This window comes from Caloenas nicobarica, chromosome 4 (assembly GCF_036013445.1).
Source record: "Caloenas nicobarica isolate bCalNic1 chromosome 4, bCalNic1.hap1, whole genome shotgun sequence".
In the NCBI taxonomy this organism is placed as follows: Eukaryota; Metazoa; Chordata; class Aves; order Columbiformes; family Columbidae; genus Caloenas; species Caloenas nicobarica.
The window spans coordinates 20,941,272-20,965,230 of NC_088248.1; the positions used below are offsets into that span (position 1 = coordinate 20,941,272).

Sequence of the window (23,959 nt, forward strand, 5' to 3'; positions counted from 1 at the left end):
TTTTCTCTAGCCACAATCTGGTGTGTTTAGTCCAGTCTAAGACTGGAAAAAGCTGGAGAAATTTAACCTTTCTCCGTTCTGGTATTTGGTGCTCTGGTTTTACCAGTTAAAGCTTCCGTGGAAGAGATTCAGTAAAATGTGCTTATGTTCGTTAACACCTGCCAGGTTATCACATCACTGAATGTAGCAATCCTCAAATGGTAGTAGTTGGCTATTAGCAGCATGGTTCAGACTCTCAGGTGAGAGTAAAAGGTAATTATTTTACGATAACTAAGAATGCTTAACTTAAACCACTTAATTTCTGTATCCTGAATTTTATTTTTTTTCCAAACAAAAGGTGTCTAAAACGAGGCTCAAATTAGCCATATTTCTTGCTGAATAAGTTGTATACCCACAGTTCTCCAGAGAGGTGTACAGCAGGAAATTTTAAGGAATGAATTTGAGAACTTCTACTGAATTAAATGCTAACTTGTTTTTCCGACTGCTGCTTCCAACTTAAATCGATATACAGGAACTCTGCATAGGAGGATATGACATTTATGGTAACTACCTGAGAAACAGCACTGTGATTTTTCTGAATGGATTGTGGTGGCCAGGCCACCCCTTGAGCAGGGTGCCCGAGGACTTGGTCAAGTTTCTGTCCTCCAAGACTTAAAAAAAAAAAAAAAATCAAACCAAAAAACATCAGTGAACTTGACCAGACAAGCTCCTGAGGAGCTTCACCTGACTTTGAAGTTAGCATTGCTTAGAGGTATTGGAAGAGCTGGACCAGATAATCTCTGGAGGTCGCTTCCAACCTTGAGTGTTCTGTGGGAGAACCTTATAAATCTCTCTGGCAAGCTTCGTTTCTGCAGTAATTTAAATAAAATTTGCTGGAGTATTTCCAGAAAAATAAATAAAATGACACATTCTTTTTGTGATTGCAGACAAATACACGGAAGGCTGAAGAAGGCTTCCTTTGAAAGCGTTTTCATGAGTATTTCACATACTCCCTTAGGGCCATACCTTTTGGTGGTGGTGCCGCCTTCATCAACACCTTGATGCCCTGCCAGTTTTACCTGTGCCGTGTTCTCTCTGCTCCCTTGGCGTTTTTATCTTGCTCTGTTGTGCCGGAGGAGTTTCCTGCTCCCTTTACAGATGATTACATGGTAGAAAAGTATCCACCCTTTACAATCTTTCTTAAAAAAAGAGTTCCCTCAGTGTCTGCGTTCTCAGTGTTAAAGATTTCACTGCTTAGTGATGTTTAGAAGCTGATGGTGCCCGAGTTCCTGCCAAAAACTATCCAAAACTTTGGTATCGTTTCCAGAACAGCTTGGCAGAGAAATCTTGATTTTTCATTTAAGTACCCCGGCTCATCAGAAATGTGTCTGAGTGCCCTCTCGCTCCAGCGAGGGATAGGCATGGTGTGGATTTCTAACTCAACGTGAAGTGTGGTTTTTAGGAATGACCAAGGTTAGGATGTGTAATTGACTTTCTGATCCGACTTCTGCAGTTGTGTGATGTGTAGGTTAAGTAGAGGGAATAAAGTCTGAGGAGACCATAAAAGGTTGCACAAAATGGGGTAGGGTGTAGACTCTGTGAATAGCCTGCGGAATTTCTACAGGAAGACTTCGGTGACACAGGAGAGAAGGTATTTGGGGGTTGGCGAAGACAGAAGGTCCAAATGGAGATTAAATGGTGAGGGGGGTGAGAAAGAACTGAAGAAAATATTTGGGAGTGTAGAGGTTGTTTAAATAAATGATGTTTTTACAGGAATATTTGAAGACAGCAAAACACTGGCATTGTGATTACCTGGAAATTATATGGGCTTAGTCTGTTGTATTTAACTAAATTCAGTAAATAGCTATGTCCTTTTATTAAGAAGACTGTAATAATGAAAATTCAGAATAATAGGTATGCTGGAGTTTCAGTTCCACCTAAAAAAACTGCTTATGTTTCATGCCTGGTACAGTAGGTATTCTGCTGGATGTGGGCCTGAATATAGAGGATACAGACCTTTTCTGATGGAATTGGAGCTTTGTATCTGCATAGCATGTTACTAAGATGATCAGTTAGAGGGCACTGTGCATTACCTCAATGCACATCCTTACAGATGAAGGAAAAATAAATAACTGCATCATTTTCCTATTAATTTCTAGACTTGGAACAGTTTGTGTTACATATATGTTTAAAAAAAATAGGTTGTATAGAACCTTTTTTCCTTAAAGTGCAAAGCTGAACAGATGTAATTAAATAAGAAGGTATTATTACTTGGATGGTTTATTTCTATGATGTTTTCCTTTTAGACTTCAAAGTTGCTGATATGCAGAGGGAACATTTTCTGGTTTAAGTTTGCATGTTACTTTATAGGTAATCCTAGAACCATTGAACTTTATTTCAAGGCATTTGGGTTCTTTTCCAGGTGAGGCAGGTAACTGAGAAAGAAGTAGTATCCAAGCTGCCTCTTTGAAATTTTAGAGAATTCTGATGTTTCAGAACTAACAAATAATGTTGAAATGCTTCATTATGGTGTCGTGCAATGCACCGTGTACTGTTGAGAATATATTGGGTGCAGCACTCGCAGCTGTAATAATCATGCTGTATTTTGTCTCAAATAGTTTCATGCTCTAATCACTGCTGACTTGAGAAACAGCATTGTTCGACTGCAGCATTTAGTGAGATTTTTAAGGTTTGTATTTGGATCGTGAAGAAGAAAATACAGCCAAAGACTTTCTCCAAAATTCTTATTGTTCTGGCTCATTCGAGAGGTGTATTTAAATACTAAATGCTGTCTTCCTCATCTTTCCGGTGTTTGTGAACCAGCCAAGGGTCAGCCTTTCTCTCGGAAGAAGGGCAGGAATACCTGCTATTAGAAGATTTTGAAAGTAAAAAGATTCCACTGCAGTGAGTGAACAGTAGCCATTCTTGGAACGCGTGTGAGCAATTAATCACAGAGCCATTAACTTGCCTGAAAGTATTTTTTGCTTGAGATGTCTTGCATGGTGTTCTGTGAGTTTTAATAGAAAAACTATGTGACTCTGGCCTTCCATTTTCTGGAAATAGCTGTAATCAAGATAGAGCTGGCTTCATTTATTTATCTGTCCACATTTTTACTATGCTTGCTGTTTCTTTCCTGGATTGCTGGCACACAAGAGCAGTTTTGCTGCCACTTTGTTCCTAGTGATCTGTTTAATAGGTCACATCGATTCCTGCAGATGGGAAAAGAATCGGCTTGAAAGGATGAGTAGGTCAAGCCAGACTGAATACAGCATATTCAAAAATAGGATGATTACTCCTCAGGCTAAAACACTTTAAAAACTTTTTTGCTGGGTCTCTCTCAACAAGTAGTTTTTAGCAGGTGGAGGCAGCATTTTTTGTTGGGCTCGTCCTGCCCCCAAGACCGCACCTGTGCTCCATGCATCTTATCCTACAGTCCTTACCTGTACAGACAGCAGGCTCTGCAGGTATCTCTTCTTCACACATGGAAAGCGGTGTCCAGTCTTTGCACTGAGGAGGGAATAGATTGGCCACTTAGCGTAATTTGCAGTTATGTGATGCTGACGATGTACTCCTGCATGTCGTGCATCTTTAGAGTCAAATATAACATGGCATCATTATAATGTGCCCTAATGTCTTTAAAAACACCATGGTGCCTAGAACTGGGAAGATTTTTTTTTTTAAGGACATTTGCTCTGCTTTTGTGTGTAAAAATAGTTTAAAAGTCATTTGAGTTCTGGTGCATGGCTAAGTGGATGAAAGTGATCATATATATGAGCTGCGGATTGAAAAATAACATTGAGTGTAGCTTTTTTATTATGTGCATTTCTGTTCTGGTTTTGTAAGGTAAATGGTAGTGTTTACATCTTATTTTTGGAGTTGTGATTTTTATTTTTTTTTTTTCATTTTAAAGTATATCCTAGTGAACTGGAACTAATAATTTTGGTTCTACAATTGATTGTCAGTGTCCAGCTTCTCTAGACTGCCCACTTTATTTTTATAGCATATAGAGCACAGATCGCAATCCTTGGCATACTTGCTTCTGTAAAACACACGTGACTTTTGCTGGGACTTTGGTCCAAAGATCCCTATCACAGAACTAGAAGAGTATGTCTAGAAAGTGAGGAACTTCTGCATGAATCCTTCAAGTAAAGAGCAAGGGCTGCAGCCGGGGCTAAGCTCAGACTGGTACTGGTCACCCAGTATGATCAGAACTTACTGTGCACTCTGGAACCTCATGTAGTTCCTTCAGTCCTGTGTGCTCTATTTTTTGCAATTGTGTTAAACTTCCCGTGGTTCATGAGTGAATTTTTGAAGCTCTGAAGCAAAGGAAGCAAACTGTTAGCAAACAAGAGGCACATTTTTAATCGTCAGCATCATAAGGAATATATGAAGTTTCATTTTCTTGGTTGTGCCAAGGATAAATAGTTAATGAGAACATTAATCTTTGGGGGTGTCTATTAAAGTAAATGCGGATGAATGTTCAGTGTCACCTAGAAACCAATTCCTATCAGTGAGACAGAACTTAAATCTATGTTTAAAATTGTAACCAGAACAAAATTACCATGCTTTTTCTAATTAAAAAACCCAAACCAAACAAAAAAAACCCAAATAAACAGAAAAACCCCAAGCTAATAAAAAAGGTGATATAATTAAAGCTGAAGAAGAACTCTTATAAGCCACTTGGGCTGATGGAAGGTTGTATCTCTGCTGTTAAACAGAACAAAAACCAGTTGGTTAGGTGAATGATATTTTTCTTGACTGCAGATGTCCACTCTAAGCTAATCACGCCAGTTCCCTTGATAGATGGCAGAGAGGCACTTTGGGAGTGATTCACTGGGTTTAGATGGATATCCAAGAACAACGGATTGTGTTTCTCTAGTGTCTGTGGAGGAAACCTAAACAAATAGCTAAACTGGATTCCTTTCTCCTCAAGTTACCAGAACCCCGGGAGATAAATCCAGCTGTCTCTTAAGAAAGAAAGTTTTGTGTGATCTTATCAACAAATTGAAATTTGAATAATAAATTCTAGTTGTGATCACTTTGAGGCAGAGAGTCTCTTAAAATAAGAGAAAAAAATGGTTCTTGTGATACTCATGCTCTTGACTTTAATGTATTTTATTCCTCAAAAGTTTTGTAAACTGCATGGTCCAGTTGCTTAATAAAGCTTAGGAAGAGTAGTATAGCAGCTATTAATTGATACAAGTGCATGCTGAAATATTTACACACATACGTATAAATTAACACAATGGTATGGTAGTGTGGTAGTGAAAATAGGAAATATCATGCTATGATGGATCTAAGTGTATGGACTGCACTAACTCCACCTGTGTATTTTGCCACTGTCTTGACTTTCATTTAAGCAAGGGGTCAGACTGATAAATGAATTTGTCTGCCTGGAGCAAGGTGACTGGGGAGGTTTACAGAAAAAAAAAAAAAAAAAGATTGCAAGATTGCAATGTGTTTACTTTCATGTAAGTTTACTGGTGCTGGTTAGTATCAGTATTAATGAATGCTATTTTCATGAAAGATGGAATTTCCAAAGAAATCAAACTACTGTGCAGTTTTCTCTAACAATACTGCCATAACTTACATTCAGGACAAAAGCACTCTTGCATATACATCCTATGGGTATTTTTTAAAAAAAATTTCCCCAGAGAGCACGCTATCTTCCTCCTTTTTCTGTTCATATCTGTTATTTCTCTCTCCTCTATGTATTTTGAACCAGTTTTATATGGTCAGTAGATAACTTTAGGCATGCACTTCAGGGTGTTACCAGCAGTCCAGTTTTTTCCTCTTATCGTTTTGGGTTTTTTTTTCACAGTGATTAGGGCTAGCAAGTACTGTAAACCCAAGGACTGAGTGTATTATCTTTACCTTTAACAGTGCCATTGAAGTGCAGCTAGTTTGCAGCATGGGTTAAAAGAAAAAAAAAAAAGATAAATCTGCCAGCCCCCAAACAAACTTTGCTCCAAATTGGCTTCCTGGAAATCACTTGCTTTATGAAACATCAATTTATTGTTTAGCTGCTGCTAAAGCTCCACACTTGTGTTGTTATCTGTTTCACATGCATGGATTTGTATGTATGTAATTACTTAGGATGCTTCTTAAGTACTACCGTCTGTATAAAAATTGAGTTTCTGCATTTTATTTAAATAAAAAAATTGGAAAAGACTGATAGGCTTTTTAGTTGTTTACATTTTAAATGTTGTGTTTATTATTTGTAATGTTTGTTTGTATGTTCATCAACATTTCAATCTCACCTGTAGATGTCACGCTGACGCGGCAAAATCGAGCTCTTCCGAAACAGACTGCAATGATAACGTGCCCTCCCACAAAAATCCCGCTCCGTCAGCGAGCAAGCATGCTGTGAACGGCTTTTTTCAGCAGCAGGGTGTCTATGACTCTCCACCTTCTCGTACCGGACTGACACTGACAGACTGTGGCCTTTATAACCTGCCCAGGAGTTACTCCCAGGATGTTTTACCGAAGGCGGCATCTCCGTCTGGGACTGACGCAGAAGGAGAGCAACATGTTTTCAATACCCCATCAGCAACATCTTCGTTAGACGCACAGATGAGACACATCTCCATTAGCTATGACATTCCCCCCACGCCTGGAGGTACTTACCAGATTCCACGAACTTTTCCAGAGGGAACGTTGTCTCAGACTTCAAAACTGGAGACTATTCCAGATATTCCTCCACCTCGCCCACCAAAACCTCACCACGCTGCAGATCGGTCTCCTGTGGAAACATGTAGCATTAGTCGCACTGCTTCGGATACTGATAGTAGTTACTGCATCCCTACGGCAGGAATGCCACCCTCCCGCAGTAATACCATTTCAACTGTAGATTTGAATATCTTTCGGAAAGGTCAGTATGCTGTATTTTGTCCTGCCCTTCCAGAATTTTTGTGTTAAATGATGTAATCTTGTGATATGAATGATGCGATACAAATTATACAAATGGACTGAATGATATGAGGGGCATTCGTGGCCTTTAAAAACATGCGTATAGCCCTTCACAAGGCCATCTGTGGTCACACTGCTTAAAATACTATGTGAGAAAGAGGAATTAGAGAAGATTATTAAAGGAAACCGTTAGAACAGCAAAGCACAGGACGTCAGTAAGGGATGTATATTGCACTGTGGCATTCAGTCTTAGCTAAAAATATTTGAAGACCTAGACATTTATGAAGTTATGAGTTTTTAGAAAAACAGCAGTTAATAACTAATCATCTTTGTTTGTTTTAGCTAATAAGCTCATATAGCCGAGTCCAATCTGTTGTCAGTCTTTCAGAATAGCCAAACTAAGGTTAGCATATAGTGGTCGAAATCTGCAGAAGCTGAAAAGTGTTTCATGAAGGTCAGGGGGACTTGATGTATAACCAGAGCTTTGAGATCAACCCTGATCTGGTGATCATTGCCATGGAACTTTATTTATCTCCTTGTGATAGCTATACGTACTGTGCCAGATGTGCTAGTGCCTTTTTTTTTTTTACTGTTTTTTCCTTTATCAGCTAGGTGTATTTCAGGTCCTAGCAAATCTAGTGGAGCTACTTCTACTTAAAGAATTTGTTGTTCCTTGTGGTTTTTTTTCTGTCTGGTTGTGGGTTTTTTTTGTTTTTGTTTCCCCTGTTCTTATTCTCTCAGATTTAAATTTGAGAAATGCAGTGAGAGGTAGAGATTGGGAAGCTGATATTTATTGTTACAGGGAGCAATTGTTTTAGTCTTGTCTTGTTAACTGCTCTTGGACTAAGTTCTTTCAGGTTCCTGAGGCAGGTGAGTGTTACAGTGTTATTTTAAAAGTCAGATTTTTCAACTGGTTAGTCAATGTCTGAGTGGATTTTAAAGGAGAATTCTTGGAGTTGCGCTAGGTACAGGATGAGAGGCTGAAACGAGGAAGGGGACGGAGACAGGGCTTTTAGAGGATGAATGTGGTCATACAGGCACCCAGTGTTATGCTGTTCGTCATTTATTTTGTAGGCTAAGTGTAATAATAGTGGTGGTCATTAGTTTTTTGAAATGACAAAGTAAAACCCTGGAAGACCATCATTTGTTTCACTTCACTTACCTTCTCTTGTTTTGCTAAGTTTAGAAGTGAGTACTTCGCTAAAGCTGGGATGGCCAGTGTCAGGACAAGTAGCCTTTCTGAAAATACTGTTGTAATTTGGTTGCTTAATAGCAGAGGTGTTTATTTTTCCTCTGAGGTGGAAATCTCCAAAGAACTTCGGAGCTTTTGTTTCAGGGCGATGCAGGGGGATAAAACCTGGAGTTTGGCCACAGTTTCTGTCTTGGCACCAGGAGGAGGAGCGTGCCTGTTGCAGGTCGGGGCAGCCCATCGCCCGCATGGGTCAGCAGGACCTGGGAGCCAGGTGTCTCACGAACACCCTTGCCCACCAGAGAAGCAGCCACAAAGCTGAGGACCTTCTTATTGCAAACTGCTAAGAGCCAGGACCGTGAAACCTGAGAGATCTTGGGTTCTGTAGCAGTTTGCCCAAACTGGAAGCCCCTGGGTAGCTGAGACCAGGAGGTCGTCTGTTCCCACAACAGATTAAATGCTGTCGAATCAGCCCTTTCCAAGGGAAGGGTGGTCCATCAGAAAACCTCTCTGCAAGACTATAAATTACATCTGCTGTTTGTTTATTTTAGAATAGGTTTTTCCTGAGGGCCCAGTATCTCAAAATCCACCCTTACAATACATTCTTAGGTCTGCCTATTTGAAATTAAGGCTTTGCTGTTTCTTTAAAAGCAAAAATTACTTTTTATTTTCTTGCTGCGGAAAAATGCCACTCTAAGAGCTTCAAGTTGTGACTGATGAGTGCAAAGTTTGTTTGTGAAAACGGTCCTCTCAAGTATATAGATAAAATCTATGGGCTGCAGCTTCAGGAGGTGTGTTTGTGTGCTCTCAGAAGCAGACAGTAAATAACAACAGACTCTGGGTGCCTGGTGCCAAGTGACAGGAACAGGGATGATAAATAGCTGCTTTCTCTTCTTGTTTCTTTAGAAATTAGTTCTCAAGACTGTTATGATATTCCACGAACGTTTCCGAATGACAGATCTAATTCATTGGAGGGCTTCCATAACCACTTTGTAAGTATGACTTGATCTGATGAGAGGCAGCAGTGACAGTGCTTGAATGTTCTTTGTTCCCATGTAAAAAAAGCAAGCTGTATGGTATTAGTGATTTTTTTTTATTTTTTTTTTTTATTATTATTTTTCAGTTTCAATAGAATATATTAATCTGAGTAGATTAGGTTAAAAACTCTTATGATTCACAGCTGATTGCATAACTTATTTTGTTAAAGGAAATATATGTTAATTCTAGAAAAACAGAAGCATGTTGACAGTGGCAAGTGTTTCAAGTGAAGATCTAGATGAAAATTATGTCCCAATGAATCCCAACTCTCCTCCACGACAGCATTCCAGCAGCTTCACTGAACCCATCCAGGAAACGAACTATGTACCAATGACACCAGGCACGTTTGATTTTCCGTTGTTTGGAAAGCAAGTCCCTCCTCCCGCTCACATGGGTTTCAGGTCCAGCCCAAAGACCCCTCCTAGACGGTCAGTACCTGCTGCAGAGTGTGAGCCGCCGCCAGTGGATCGGAACCTCAAACCAGACAGAAAAGGTGAGGAAAGTGCATGATAGAAGTCCATTTTTATCATCTAAGAAAATAACATAGCTTTTCCATCTTCTGATTTGTGGAAAAGATCGTATTTTTAGAAATTCTAATGAAATAATTTTTATCCTATGAGAGAGCCATAACTTAAAGGAATTCCAGGATTATTTTTCACCATATTAAAACATCACAATAATAGTGCCAAATACAAGCATAGGTTTAAATTTTATTGCTGTAGATACTGATGAAAAAATAACACGCAATTGCTAACACTCAGAAGTGTGAGTTATAGTCCTTATACATAGAAGACAGCTAGCCACATTATGATGGAGACGGCACACAAGGTATTGGATAGAGTACAAATTTATAGCCATGACAATGCTTGGTACAGGATCAGTACAGGTTTTCACTGTACGAAGTAAAAATTAAGAATAATTTATTTCAATATTTTGTGTATTTGCTTTTGATGTAAACATTGTTAGAAATTAATTGTTACAAGAATGAGTTGTACATCATGCTGCTTTATAGTCCTATTGAAAGTATGCAGTGGTCTTACAAATTCTTATGTAGAATAATTATTACAGGTTGTGAAGTGAAGGAAAAACGAGATTAAAGAAAGTGATTGCTACTAAGTAGCTTGATGTTAAGGCCTCATTTCAGTCTCTTAAAAGCAAGGAAAATCACTTGACGTTGGGGCTACTTAGTGCTTAAGTGTTAGTGGCCACATGGTGCAGTCATGGGAAGATGTTTAACGTGTGGGCTGTGAGGTTACCGTATATATTTTCCTTGGGATCCAAATGGGAAGAGGGAGCCGCTAATTCAAGCAAGCCCTTAGGGTGTGTTTGCTTTATCACAGAAGCTGGGTGCCATGCTTATACCGAAATTTGTATAAACTGTAGTAGGTGAAAAATTCCTTGCCATTATGGAGTGTGGTAGATTAAACAAAATCATAAAGCAAACAGAAAACTAGCCTGATGTGGAAATATTTTAAACTGCTGAATGAGTGGAAGATGACTCTTATGAGTCTGAGGAAGCTGCAAGAACTTCAATGACAAAATTGAGGGGAAAAAAAAAAAAATTTTAGAGGCCCCCACCAAAGCTATCCAAAAAAATGAATCTCTTGAATCTGGTGCGTACTGGGTTTACTTTTCCTTAAAACAAGATGGCCAGTGTTCTTAGGAATCAAAGAAGATACTGCTGCGATGTGTCTATAAGACATACTTGTATAAAGATTCTCTTTCCAGTTAATCTGAAATGTTTTATCAGCCAACCTATCAGAAATACAGGTAAATGCTTAAGGAACTTATTTCCTTACTACACAGTTCTTTTTTTCAGACAAGATAATTAATTTTTTTGTAGAAATGGGAACTAAAAATCATTAGATCAAATGTCTGTACTATTTTGTATTCAAGTAAGTCCTATTTTTAAAATCATGTGCTTGAAAAAATAATATTTACATTGAGAATGGCTGACTTCATTTTGGGGAAAAGTCCACGTCAAATATTCAGATGATCCGAAATATTCACTAGCTAAACCTTGAAATTAGTATTTTTACCACTGAGCAAAACCAGCCTGTAATTAAGTGAAGCAGATAATACCATTATGATAGAGATGATCTCAGTGTGAAATGGTAAACACCACGTCTAATTCTGGCTGTACATCTTCAGAGAATACAGCATGGCCTTTTTCAAGACCTCTGTGCTTGTGTCTAATTGTTTCCATGTTACCAGACAGCAGTTCTCTTTAGTTCTTAAGAGACACTGGACAGTGACAGGTTGATGAAACCTGACACTGGAAAATTTCTCAAAATAAACACTAAACAGCTTTAAAATAGTTTCCCTGACCTGGCCAGTTTGTGTGTTTTACTGATAAAGGTGTTTGCCCTTCAAAAGTAGTGAATTCCTGTGTTGAAAAGCTGCTCGCTTTTGCTGTTGGCGATGCCAGGGAGTCGCGCAGGTATCTGGGGCGACATCGCTGCTCCTGCATCTTTCTTGTTGAAACTGAATTAGTGGTTTGCTTTCTAAAAGCGACATGCCAGGCTCCTCATTTGCTCCCATCCTCACATGCTTTACAGCTAGAAAGACCTAGCTAACATCAGGGAACAGATTTTTAAATGTACTAAAGTACCTCTTAATTAGTATAGAGTGGCTGTATCTTTTTTCCTGTAGAATTTTAGAAGCTAAAATAATCCCTGTAAAATAATACGATTATTTAATATAATTTAGAAAAATAAAATAACTTTAAAGCTCTTATCAAAAGTAAATATTCTGTAGTAAATGCTTAGGGGCTGAAAAAAACTGTAGTAGATCTTGGGCTCTCAGGAATGATAATGATTCTGATTTATCATTGAGGGTTTTATCTCGGTAACATACACACACTGGCTCACTCAAATTTTATCATGCGTACTACTGTGAGTCTTTCATTGTTGTAAAGAGCAGATATGATGACACATCAGGATGGTAATACGTTACCATTTCAGGAGTTGAGTTCTCCATGCAGATAACTTTTTTCAGAAGTAGCTTTGGGAAAATAAAACTGCAGTTCCTTTTGAATTAAGCAGGACAAAACTCTTGTTTCAGTGGACCCTTACCTAACTAAAACAAGTTTGTGCCTTGTATTCTACTGTGTTGCTTTTCCAGCTTTCAAGTTCTTGTAGCAACTTCTATTATCAGATTGTTTCTGCTTATATAAATGCATTACAATGGTTTTCTGCTACAAATTAGTGCACAGAAAATATCAAGTTGGCTGATATGTTCGTTAAAACTTGGGCAGATGTAGAAGGGAGGAAACAGTACATAAAATGGTTACCTGGATAGTGCTCCTTTAAAACTTTTTTTTAATATGCCATTTGTTCAAGAATTTCTATTGGAGACCACTGCTGCTTCTCAAAAGATGGTATTACTGCAGAGATCAGGTGTGTTGGTGATAAGGCCTCCAAGTATACGAGGGCCATATAGTGTTCTGTCTGAAGAAGCTGCTGTATCTTTTTTTTCATTTGTTACGGATTGCTGCAAAAAAAATAGTGTTTGCACTGTCTCCAAGTAGCAATTCCTTTTTGGTAGCTGTGTGTGTTGTTGAGAAATATCACCATCACCTTTCATGTGAGCATTAGCTCTGCCTCAGTAAAGTTTCTGCGTGGGCCAGGAAAGTTTGTTACATTCAGTGCTAAAAATGCATTTGACAAATAAATAACATGGTGAGACTAGCACATGAAGAATGTGCTGCTTTTTCTTGTCAAATGTTTATGCTTGGCATCTCTTCTATTTCTAATAATTCTAATAATTTCTAATAATATTCTAACAATGTGTTGGGCAGCAAGGATCTGGCAATCTGTCTATCAGCAGCAGTGACTCTAATGTGTATGTCTTCACAGGTCTGACATAAGCACCTGAAGCTCTGGATAACTTATTAAATTCTTAAAATTCTCCAGATTTTTAAGAACAGGTACAGTTACATAGAAGTAGTGACTATGACAGAGGACTGGGTTAGGAAAACCAGTAGCTTGCATAAACTAAATGTAGCTAATAAATGGGTCCAAAATTCACTTCAAGTACGTGAACATTCTTCTGAGAGGGCACTCGTGCACCCTGGCTATGAGAGCCTGAGGCTCTTCAGTTTTCCCACCCGTCAGAGCAGCCTGAGCCAGGGGCCAGGGTGAGCTATGAGCTGCCCTGTGTCTTTTTCCACCAGTTTCTAAAATAGTTTTGTTTTAGAAAAAGGGTTAAAAAATAACAGTAAATTAAAAAGAAATTTACTATATATATATATAAAAAAATATATGTAGCCTTGCGATTACACTACATTTTCATGTAGCTTCATTTTTCTAGCTCACAGCTACTTCTGTAGATGCGAGGAGCTTCCAGTACTTTCTGGAAGTCTCGAAAGTAATTACAAAAACATGGTGTTTGTTTCCTGTCTCAATTACTTGAATCAAGTGCTTTATTTTAGAGAAGCATACCAAAAGGTAAGTGATATATTGCTTAGGACAAAATGAAGAGCGTTTGGCCAGGTGCTTTTCCATGTTTACCTGTAACTGAATGACAAAAATAATCTCTCTTGTATTTTTTTTTTTGAGGTGCTATTTATTTTATTATAAAGAACTATGGTTTATTTGATTTTGTATTTCTGCTTTTTGGCTGCTTGAGCTTGCCATGGTTGCATGTAGTTGTGATGCTAAATTGGAAGCATTGTCGCTAGCAAAAGGCTTCAAGCAGAAGAAATATCACATCCTACGATGCAATTAGGTCTTATTCTCTGAGTTGTTAGAAGACTGTGACTGGTTCTGCCACGGAGCGATTCTGTGACATTTGTTTTGACAGTCACACGTTCCTTCTTCAAAATACCATTTATCTAGGAAGGAGCAGCAGAATTAAAGGTGCTGAAGTGCAGTGAGGTGGAGACTCCCTAGGCAGCTAAGGCAGCACAGAACAACCAGGTTGTCTTCTGCTCCACCTCCTGCTTTCCCTGGGGCTCTTCAGAATATGTAGGAAGGGTTGTGGTCTCCACCCTGCTGGCAGGATGGAGACCTTGCTGGGCCGCAGGGAATGTCTGGCCATCCACAAGGAAGTTTTAAGGCCTGTCAGAGGTCTGTGATCCAGACAATCTTAATCTTCAGTACAACCGTGTCGTAAGTTAGAGATGAAGGAAAGTGCACGGTCGAAAATAAAAGCGATGGGGTGTAAATTGTTTTTTTATAGGTCAGGAGGTAGCATTTGAGAGGTGGGAGGGAATCTGTGGGCCTCTGGGCCTGATAATGGCCCCTCCTGCCCTGTGAGTTATTTCCGGGGTAGGAGGGTCAGGGCTGTGATTTTAAAGCAAGTCTTTAAGACCAAACATCTACAAATGAAGTTGTTTGTTTTTCTTTTTAAAAAAATACTTGTTTAGCAGATGTTCAGAAGGACTCCTTACAGCTACATAACATTTGGGGGGGTGTGCATACATCTCATCTGTAAAGTTCAAAGCTCTTAAGAAATACAGGCTTGCCACCTGGACTGACAAAACGTAGTTTTTCAATATCCGAATCAACCAGTTGAGTGAGTGAAGGAATTGAAGATGGCAGAATTCAGTTCTTCAAAGTCTTGGTTTGATGCCTGACTTACTGTAACTGGTAACTTCTCTTTTCTGAGGGGCAGCATGTCTCTGTGCCAAAGCTGTTTTTTTAAGGTTCTGAAAAGAAATGTATGAGCAGTGGGCATATGGCTGAATTAACAATTCATGACCATGATGGAATGGAAATCAGAAGTTAAACCTCATTCATTTGAATGTAGTGTAGCACTGCCTTTTTTGCAATGTTTTTGATCCATAGTACTTAAAAACCCTTTGAGAGTTTGGTTTAGCACAGATCCCAGTGCAGGGTTGTGGGGAGCTGAGATAGGACGGTGCACTCAGGATCACTAAGCAGATTCCTGACAGAGGGAGTAAAGAACTCAGGATTCCCGCCTCATTGCCTACAACATGGTACTGGACTTTGCTTCATTTGTAGCCATTACATTTGTCCAAATATTGTTAGAGTTGAATTACACTCAAGCTTATTTTAAAGATGATTTTCAGTCCTAGTTTGGGGTTGGATTGCACAGCTTAGTTTGCTGATGGCAAAAATAACCAATAGCTAAGCATAGTGCATTTTCACTTTTTTTTTTTCTTAGAAAAGTCTAATCTTTCAACAAAAATGTCAACATTTCATCTGAGATGTTTCCTGCAACTTGAGTCCATATGATCGCATTCAAGAGACTGCTGCTTGGCCATGGTAATTTTCAGTCCAGCAAGTGGTAAACTAGGATTTAGAGACAGCTAGTGATGCACACATTTCTTTTCATGCCAACAAAAAACCCAAATGCACCTTGAAAACAAGACAACAAACAACCAAAAGAAACCAGGGGAGAGGAAAAAGAATTCTCATTGAGTTGAGACTTCTGATTGTTTTGTAAATGTTAAAATTTTTATCTGGGTGCCTTTCTTATAAATTTTTCTCATTTACGATGTTACAAGACGTAATTTGTGTGGTTAAACCACAAGTATGCAGATTCTGTATCAAAAATGTGGCTGTATCTTGCTATGACTACTTATAAGCATCTCTCATCCAGATTAACTTTGTAGAAAATTCCTTTATTCTTTATTTAAGAGCATAGGACCTCTTTGAAGAAGTAATTGTGTGCAGAGCTTTCACATGGCAGGAAGCATCTGCCACATTCCGGTGCCCATGGGACCCACTGTGGTGCTCCTGGGTGACCAACAAAATCACCCGTTGTTGTGGTGTGATATGATGCTGTAAAAATACCAAACAAATTAGATAGTTGTTAAGGAAATTAAGACCCCTTATTAATCACAAAGTTAGTTGTAAGTAGCCTAGTGAACAGTTTCCTTGTGAAATATTTACATGCTTGAGTGTCTGAGTTGGACACCGTGAACATGTTGCGCATCCTGGTGTAGCAGGAGCACCACATCAGCACCCTGAAATAGAACTTCAGAGAAACAGTTAAGCCATTTGCGACAACAGGAATTGGCATTTCTTTAAAAATAATTATTAAATCAGAAGTTGGCAATGCTGCAGCATTCTATGTTATCATGGTTCTCTTGCATATTCTTAAATAAAGGATCACTCATTTTCTCAGGCTTTAGGACAAGTAGGCATTGAAAAGTTGTGAAAGATTATTTTAATCAGCAGCAAGAACTGAAGATCTATTGAAAAAGAAACTGTAATTTTCATGATGCCTTTTTAGAGCAGTAGTACTGTTCATTTTTTCTTTAAGAAATCCATGCATTTAATCCTTCCACTTACACTTGGAAGATACACTTCCTGATCATTACATTTAGGAATTCAAAAAATAAGATTTTTGAGGATATTTTGGTGCTTCTTCAGAATTCCTAACACAGGCTGAATAAAAATTTATTGATTTTTTTTCTTTTTTTTTCCCCTTGCGAACTTCAAAGACTTCCATTTAGCTTAAAATTATGCTTCCTTCAGAGCTGTACTAAATTACTTCTACAAGGCTAGTTTTTACTTAATAGCTTTAAATGAAATTTATGTATCTCCTTCCTACAATCTACCCATCCTTAACTTGCAGCTGTGGTTGGTCTTACAAAACTTTGAAACAACAAGTAATTTCAAGTAAAGATTTTGTTCGGATGGCTGCGTCACAGCTGCAAATGGAACTGTGGTTTACTAGACATCATGGTTTAAAAAAAAAATAAATAGGAGTTTTCTGAAGACAAATTGCAAGACTTGCTCTGATACTAGTGGTAGAGATGATAGTATTGAACTCCAAAGATACTATGGAGAGCAGGACATGGGTAATAACACCTTATTTATTCTTCCCTGCATGTGATTTTTCTTTTCTTCCTTCTTCCTCTATAATGCTGTTATAAGCAAGCATACTTTTTGATACACATATTGTCATGCTACTCCATTGGCTTTTTTATAGATTTAATATTAGGCTTGATTTTTCCAGTGAACAAGTTAAATTCCTTTAGTTTTTTGGTTTGTTTAAAAAAACCAAAAAGTGAAAGTGATCTCAAGTAGTATCGCATGGACTTAATGAGTTTTAGTGCAGCTTTAAACTGCTAATCAATAAACACATCAGAACACTGTACTTTTGTCTTAAGCCACTGTCTTTGTTATTGAGTGCTGTTAGTTCATCATGCTTGGGTGGATTTTTAAATACAGACATGTAGCATTACTTGCAAATTAGAGCAGTCAAATAGCATTTGAATGATTAATAGCTTTGGTATTCTCAGAATAGTTTTTATGGCATTTGGCAAATATTTTATGAATACCAGCGAACCTTAGCTGTCAGATGCAGTTGGACTTCTTTATAATCAGATATTTTCATAGAATCCTAGAATGGTTTGGGTTGGAAGGGACCTTTAAAGTTCATGTAGTCCAACCCCCAGATATTTCTTCCAATTTATTCGTATTTTCTGGAGCATTGAAAGTACCAGTGCTCTGGGAGAAGTTATTCTGAGAAAATTAAAGATGTCTCAGAAAACTAGAGACCATATATTTAGATGACTGCTTTTTGAATTCATAATAATGAAAGAATAAGTTTATTTGAATTTCCTTTTACTGTCCTGAAGAGGCTGCAGTTATCATCATCCATGTGGTATCACTGACCAGAACTAAGCATGCTATTGATATCTCTGTTTGTTGCTGGGTACTAGTATGGAAATGAATAAGAAGTTGTGTAATTAAATACATGTTTCTAATTAGAAGTACCGTGGCAGGAAATAGTCTTAATAAAAACAGAGATGAAAAAGCAAATTCAGGATATTTGTAGGGCTCTGTGCTGAAGACCATGTACTCAGGAATCAGAGTTCACTGGGGTGAGGAAGAGGAAGAGAAGGAAAGGGGAAGGTTATTCAGCAGAACTGAAAACCAAATAATAAAGCCTGTGGGAGTAAGACAGTGAGCTTCAGCCTTGTTTTTGAAGGAAAAAAACCCACAGCGGTTCTGAGTGCTGGAATTCTTGGACCTCAATGCAAATTTCAGTTTCCTCTAACTACAGAGAAGGGGGGAAGATGCCTTTTTTTTTTTTCCTCCTTTTTTTAAATGAATACTGCTGTTAGTTACATCTCTCTGAAAGTACTTTTTTCGATGCAGGGCACTTACGTGGCTGTTTTCGCCTCTTGCTCTCCCCCTCCTATTCCAAGTAAAGCACTGCTCTGGCATTCCTGCGTCTGATCTCCTTGTCTCGTGAGGATTAGTCCCGTTGGCCAGGAAACAACATTAACAGATCACACGTTTCTTAAACTTTGTCACGTTAGTAGGTTTACTTTAAAATTTTAAGCCCTGAGTAGCTGGTATTTAAATAGAGCATTGGCCTCTTTCGTGAGGATGTCTGCAATTTCCTGATGTAAAATCCATTGCCAGCAAGCCATGGAGCGAGCAGGCAGTCAGAAAATAAGAGTTCTTAACAGAAATCTGGTTTAGTACTAGTGCTTCCAGGCCTGCAAACAAAATGAGGCTCTTCAATGAGTGGCATACAACCCCAGAACCAAAAATGTTAGGACCCACCTACTCTGCAGGAATTTGCTGCAGTGGGACCTCTTTTTTTTTTTTCTTTTTTTCCCCCCCCCCAGAAAAAGTTATATTCCAAGTGTTTTATGGAAAACAAGAAGACAGAATGGATTACCTGATGGAAAAAGCAAATGGGTTTTCAGTTTAAACCATTATTTGAAACAAAATCAGACATGTGAAATGGACTCTTCTCCTGATGACTTCTCAGACAAAGGCAGCATTGACACACACTGAAATGCCAGGAGCAGAATTCGTGCCGTCTGAATGCACTCGAGTACTAGATCCATAATCGCTTGTTCTACTTGGCAGTTTTTACAAGCAGCCATTTGTTAGAAAAATAGACTTCATTAGTGATTTTTCAGCTCAGCGTGCCCTTGCACAGCATTCAGATGATAGGACGTGCAGAAGCTGAGCTTCTCTGTCTTGGCTGTAGCCCTTTGCATTTCACAGGTGGTGACATGACTGAACAATGAAAACATCTGATTTTCACTTCTTGTTTGGTTAGTTTCACTTGCCTTAACTTCCCCCCCCACCCTCCCCGTGGGTTTCTATATAGTGTGTTGTAACACAGTTTATTTCATTTTCAGTTTATATATATATAAGAACTATATCTTTTTTTTTAAACCAGTTTTATCTTTCCCAGAATAGGTGTGTAAGATAAAAACATTGTCTCATACAAGTGGCTAAACATTAGATGAGATAAATTTGGACATGTGAGCCTAAAGAAGTATGAGGCACTTTTTTCTCCAAATTATATTCAGCTCATTTCTTCTTGGAAGTACTAGGACATGCTGTCGGAGAAAATTAGTGAAATTACTTGGGAGCAGCACTAGGAATTCCAGTCATGATACTTTAGGTATAAAGTCCTAAAAATGTGTTTCTGTTCATGTGTCTGGCTGGGGACAGAACAGCCAATTTTTAGATAAAGATTGGCACTTTCAAGATTCCTGATGGATGTATTAAAAATGTCTTTTGAAAGGAGTAAGGGATACTATTGAGGGCTTTCTGTGCCCTAGCTCATGTTACTTCATCTTCTTAAATGGGCAAAAATGGGATGGAGGAATTCTGCACTACAAACACAAATAAATAACCTCAGTTTTGTGATTATGACCCCCTTCCCCTTTCTATTGTCTGGTTTCTGGTCTCTTCTGTTGCACAGTATAATCTCCTCAACATAGATTAGCCCTTTTCGGGAGGCAAAAAAAAACCCCAAACCCTGCGCAAACATTTTAATTCTCTGTGACACATTAAACCAGAGGAATTGCATTATCCTGGCTGGTTGGTAGCAATAAGCTGTTTAGCCACCAAATTTATTTAGGTTGAACACTCTTTCAGAAGCAAGAGGTGAAAGCTCAGCAGGTTTATTTTATGCTGTAACATTTTGTATGTTATTGTCGGTGCAGAAGAGAAATATTAAAGGGACCTGTACTTATTTATATAGCTCTGCTGAAAGTCTCAGGATGGTTTATAAGTGCTAAACTAAGTATGAGGCAGGCAATTGCATAATATCCCCACTTTACAAATGGGGATGTTCATAGTTCAGGAAGGTTAGCTGCACAAGACCACATAGCATCATTAACAACAGTAGAAATAATGACTCATAGCCCGGAGTTCCTTGCACTTGTCTTCTGTATTATATGTTTGGCTGTAAGTGCAGAGAGGTTATAAAGTACACACTGGTTAAATAATTTCATTAGCCATGGTACCTCTGCTAGATTTCTCATCATACTTAGGATCTATGCTCATATCTTAACGTGTTGATTGGCATTTTGAACTGAGTTGCATTGGGCCAGATTTCTTTTAAATCAGATTACCTTTGTGTTCCACAGTCTTATAATACAATTAGGTAATTATATTCAGCATCAAATTGTTCTTAATAAAAGGCGTTTGAATTTGAACTTCAATTGATTTTAAGATCTTGGCCTTTTTATATAGATAAGCTTTTATCATAGAGTGGTAGGCAAGGTACTTTGGAATATCAAATCAGCTTAGAATGAACTATGCCAGCGTATTGGGTCATGCTTTTGATTTGGCCCCAGTCAGCAGCACGCTTTGCAAAAATGCTTTTTGTACCACTTTACAGTCTGGGTCTTTGGTCAGCATTGCCCAACTGTTCGGTGTTTTCATCAGCACTTCGAGCCATTTAAGGGAGCATCTGATATTGAAATTAGAGAAGAACTGTCTGTGTGAAAATCACTTTGTGTCCTTTTCTTTTTAAGGAAGTTGCTACGCAGCACTACTATTAAATAATTTGTGTCTTACCTGCATAGTCTCTCAGAAGCACTGTGTAGAAGTTAAGATACAGTACAAAACCTTTCTGTTTACCTTGCTTGTTGTTACTTGATTATTTCCAATATTTCAGTGATAACAGTAATAGGGCACTTCATATGCAAAACCCTTGGGGTACAGGTTTGCAAGCTTCTGGTATTTGTTGCCAAGTTTATTTTTTACAAGCATTCTCACTCATTGCTGGTAGTACCAGCCCACATCTGACTCCCTGCCAGCCCTTTTCTATTTTGTGCTGTAGGGCAACTTGCAAACATAATCAGACTTATACTTTTCATTTGGTTTGTTGTAAAGATTTACCTTTCATATGGCTTCTTGGTGTACCACGTGAAGGCACTTGCCTTTTCTAATATTATACACTTTGTCAGATAGACTTTTGTGACAGGTTAGGGTTATTATGTCTTACTGTTCATATTTATTTAAAATAGACAACGTGACTTGAAAAGCTCATAGAGTTTGGTCAGGGTGGCCAAGAACTTCCTGGTTGAGTGGGGAGTTACGTTGTTGCCTGTAGGGAGCTTATTGACTCCAATACGTTTACTTAGTTTGTACTCTTGCCCTTGTTACCAGAGTCATCTAAAGTGATAGGTATATACAATTTAAAAAAAAAAAAAAAGAGAGAATGTAATTTTTTGGCAGGGTCATTTGTGGTGGCGGTTGGGTTGTGCTCTGCTGGGGAACAGTCCGCAGGCTGCGAGCTTGGGGAGAAAGTCACTCTGCTTCTTCTGCAAGCTGGGAGAGGTGGTTTTGATACAGACTGATATAGACTTCTGGGGAGCAAGTTTAACAAATACAGTGTGGAAAAAGATTCTTGAGGCTTCTCAAGCAGGAGATGCATGGTGGACAGGAGACCCCCCAAGAGTATCACTGTTGCCAAAGTAATACTGTGATTTAAGAGATTGAATTAAAGATTTAATTTCTTTGAGAGTACCTTAGCTTGCATCTGAAGCGTGACTATTTTCCTATCATGATAGATATTCCTCAAATATGGATTTTTTTTCATGTAATGTAACTTGAAAACAGTTAATACTAATGATCAGTCACACTATTTGTTGATGCACTTTTTAGCCTTTTTGTACACCTTTTATGCTTGCCCCTGACAAATCGCTTGCATGCAGTGTTTTCTTTGTTTCTGGTTTGGCGCTTAAGCCCTTAGCGAGAGACCTAGTGAGACTGCAAAACTCTCTTTCAGCAGCTTGCTTCTGCTTGTGGCGTTAATCTTTCTGCAGGGGGTCATGCTGTTTACTTAAAAAATTCCGGTTTCCAGTTACAAATAGAATATTATTAAGAGAGTCTTCTTTTTACCAATTAGGTCAAAGTCCTAAAATTTTAAGACCTAAACCACATGGTTTAGAGCGAACTGATTCACAAACCATAGGTGACTTTACTACAAGAAGAAAGGGTATGTACTTTAGCACCGTATGTATATAGAGTTTTATAAAAATAAATAAAACAAAAAATAAGAAAACTGTTGTTCTAGAATAAATTTAACTCTTGTATAGTCTTTTTACTTCTATTATAATCTAAGATCATGGATGCATTTTCCTTGCCAAGCAAAAAGTTTCCTATATAAGGACTTAAAGTCTTTCTGTCTTGAACAGCACATGGAAACATTTCCTTAATCTTAATATAGTTGTTCTGGTCTCTTTAAGTTTTACCTGTTCATATTTTGGATTTACTGCTGTCTGTTTCTTTAGAAGCAAGTATTATGGCTGACTTGTAAGTTGCTTGAAATAACTTTACTTAGGCAATAACCTGAAATCACTGTTTATGTGGGGCTCCCGCTGTTGGCTAAACACTGAAATAAAGCAAAATATTGATCCTCTGGCCATTTACTACTGCGGAGATTTAGTTATGCATCTTAATGCACATTGCAACTAGTCTGATGGGCTTTATTGAAGGTGCTGAATTGGTGCCTTATATTGGTGCAAGAAGTGGAGGAAATTACAAATCTCGTTAAAAAAAAAATCTCACTAAGTGTCCCTGATTGTTACCTTTTGGAGGTTAAAGCCCATGGCAACTGGATGAAACATTCCTGCTGTTCTTGGTGGGCTTTGGACAAAGTCCTTGCCCTATTTCTGCTGGAGCAGTACCCTTCCCTCTGGTCCCTGCCGTGGAGTCTCAGGCCTTGCCAAGCTCAGCATTTTTGTGTCACTCAGGCTTGAGTATCATCTTGCCTACATCAAGTTCTGCCACCCTATCTCATGTGGTACCTTATATCTTGAGATAGATGAGTTCTAGTTCCTCTCTGGGTCTGTGGTGACAGCTTTTCATGAGCAAGTGAGTTAAAGTGGCAGAATTATTGGAGTAGGCCTGATATGCTTTGAGTGCATCATTATGGCTTCTTAACAAAGAAAAGGAGAAACCTGCTTGGGATACTAAAGACTGATACTCATCCAGAAAATCTGAATTGTGGGTCCTTGTATTCGATATGTAAGATAGCTGACTTTTCAGTAAATCTCAAGAGGGAGTATCATGAAAGTACAATGAGTACAGTTCTACTTTTTCCCGTGAGACAACTGCACCAATGGAACAACTGATTTCTGTCAGTTCCTCACATGGTTGCTCAGGACAGCTCTGGCTCCATGGGAACTAGGGGAGTGCCTGGTATTTCATCTTGGTGAACCTGATAACGTGCAGCAAACTGGGAAGGGGCCGGAGGGGAGAGAGAAAGGGGCGTAATTACAGTGACATTGCACTTTATTTTCTAAAAACAGTTTTAGGGAGGATGAAGTTGAGATTCAAACTGTGACAAGTCCTGTAATTTTTTTTTTCTAATGTTTAGTCGGGCTCAAACAGACCAGCTGGAGGGATAAGGTGTTTTCTTGCTAACACTCTATTTGTGGTTCTGTTCTGAAAATGGAATTTTAAAATGGCACCTTTTCCAGAACACCGTTCGCTGTCATCAACCACGCGGCTGCTCTGCTGGTCCGTGGATAACCACTGGAGCCAAAACAGCCAAACACCCCTTGGAATTGAAGTGAGGTGTTGGCTCATCTCTCGATTTTTTGCAAACTTAGTCTTCGCTTGCAGATTCTCCCCACTCTTCGAGCTGTGAAAC

General features: G+C 38.6%; 1 protein-coding gene across 7 annotated transcripts in view; it reads left to right on the plus strand.

Annotated features, from left to right (window-relative positions):
- Positions 1-23,959, plus strand: part of GAB1 (GRB2 associated binding protein 1) — a 103,394-nt gene that overhangs the window by 73,382 nt on the left and 6,053 nt on the right. For 3 of the 7 annotated variants that reach the window (XM_065634647.1, XM_065634642.1, XM_065634641.1), the window contains exons 4-8: positions 2,803-2,883; positions 6,246-6,850; positions 8,984-9,069; positions 9,305-9,608; positions 22,211-22,300. In XM_065634647.1, coding sequence (XP_065490719.1) covers positions 2,803-2,883; positions 6,246-6,850; positions 8,984-9,069; positions 9,305-9,608; positions 22,211-22,300 — 1,166 coding nt within the window. The remainder of the gene's footprint in view (positions 1-2,802; positions 2,884-6,245; positions 6,851-8,983; positions 9,070-9,304; positions 9,609-22,210; positions 22,301-23,959) is intronic. The other 4 variants (XM_065634645.1, XM_065634644.1, XM_065634643.1 and 1 more) reach the window with 4 other exon arrangements.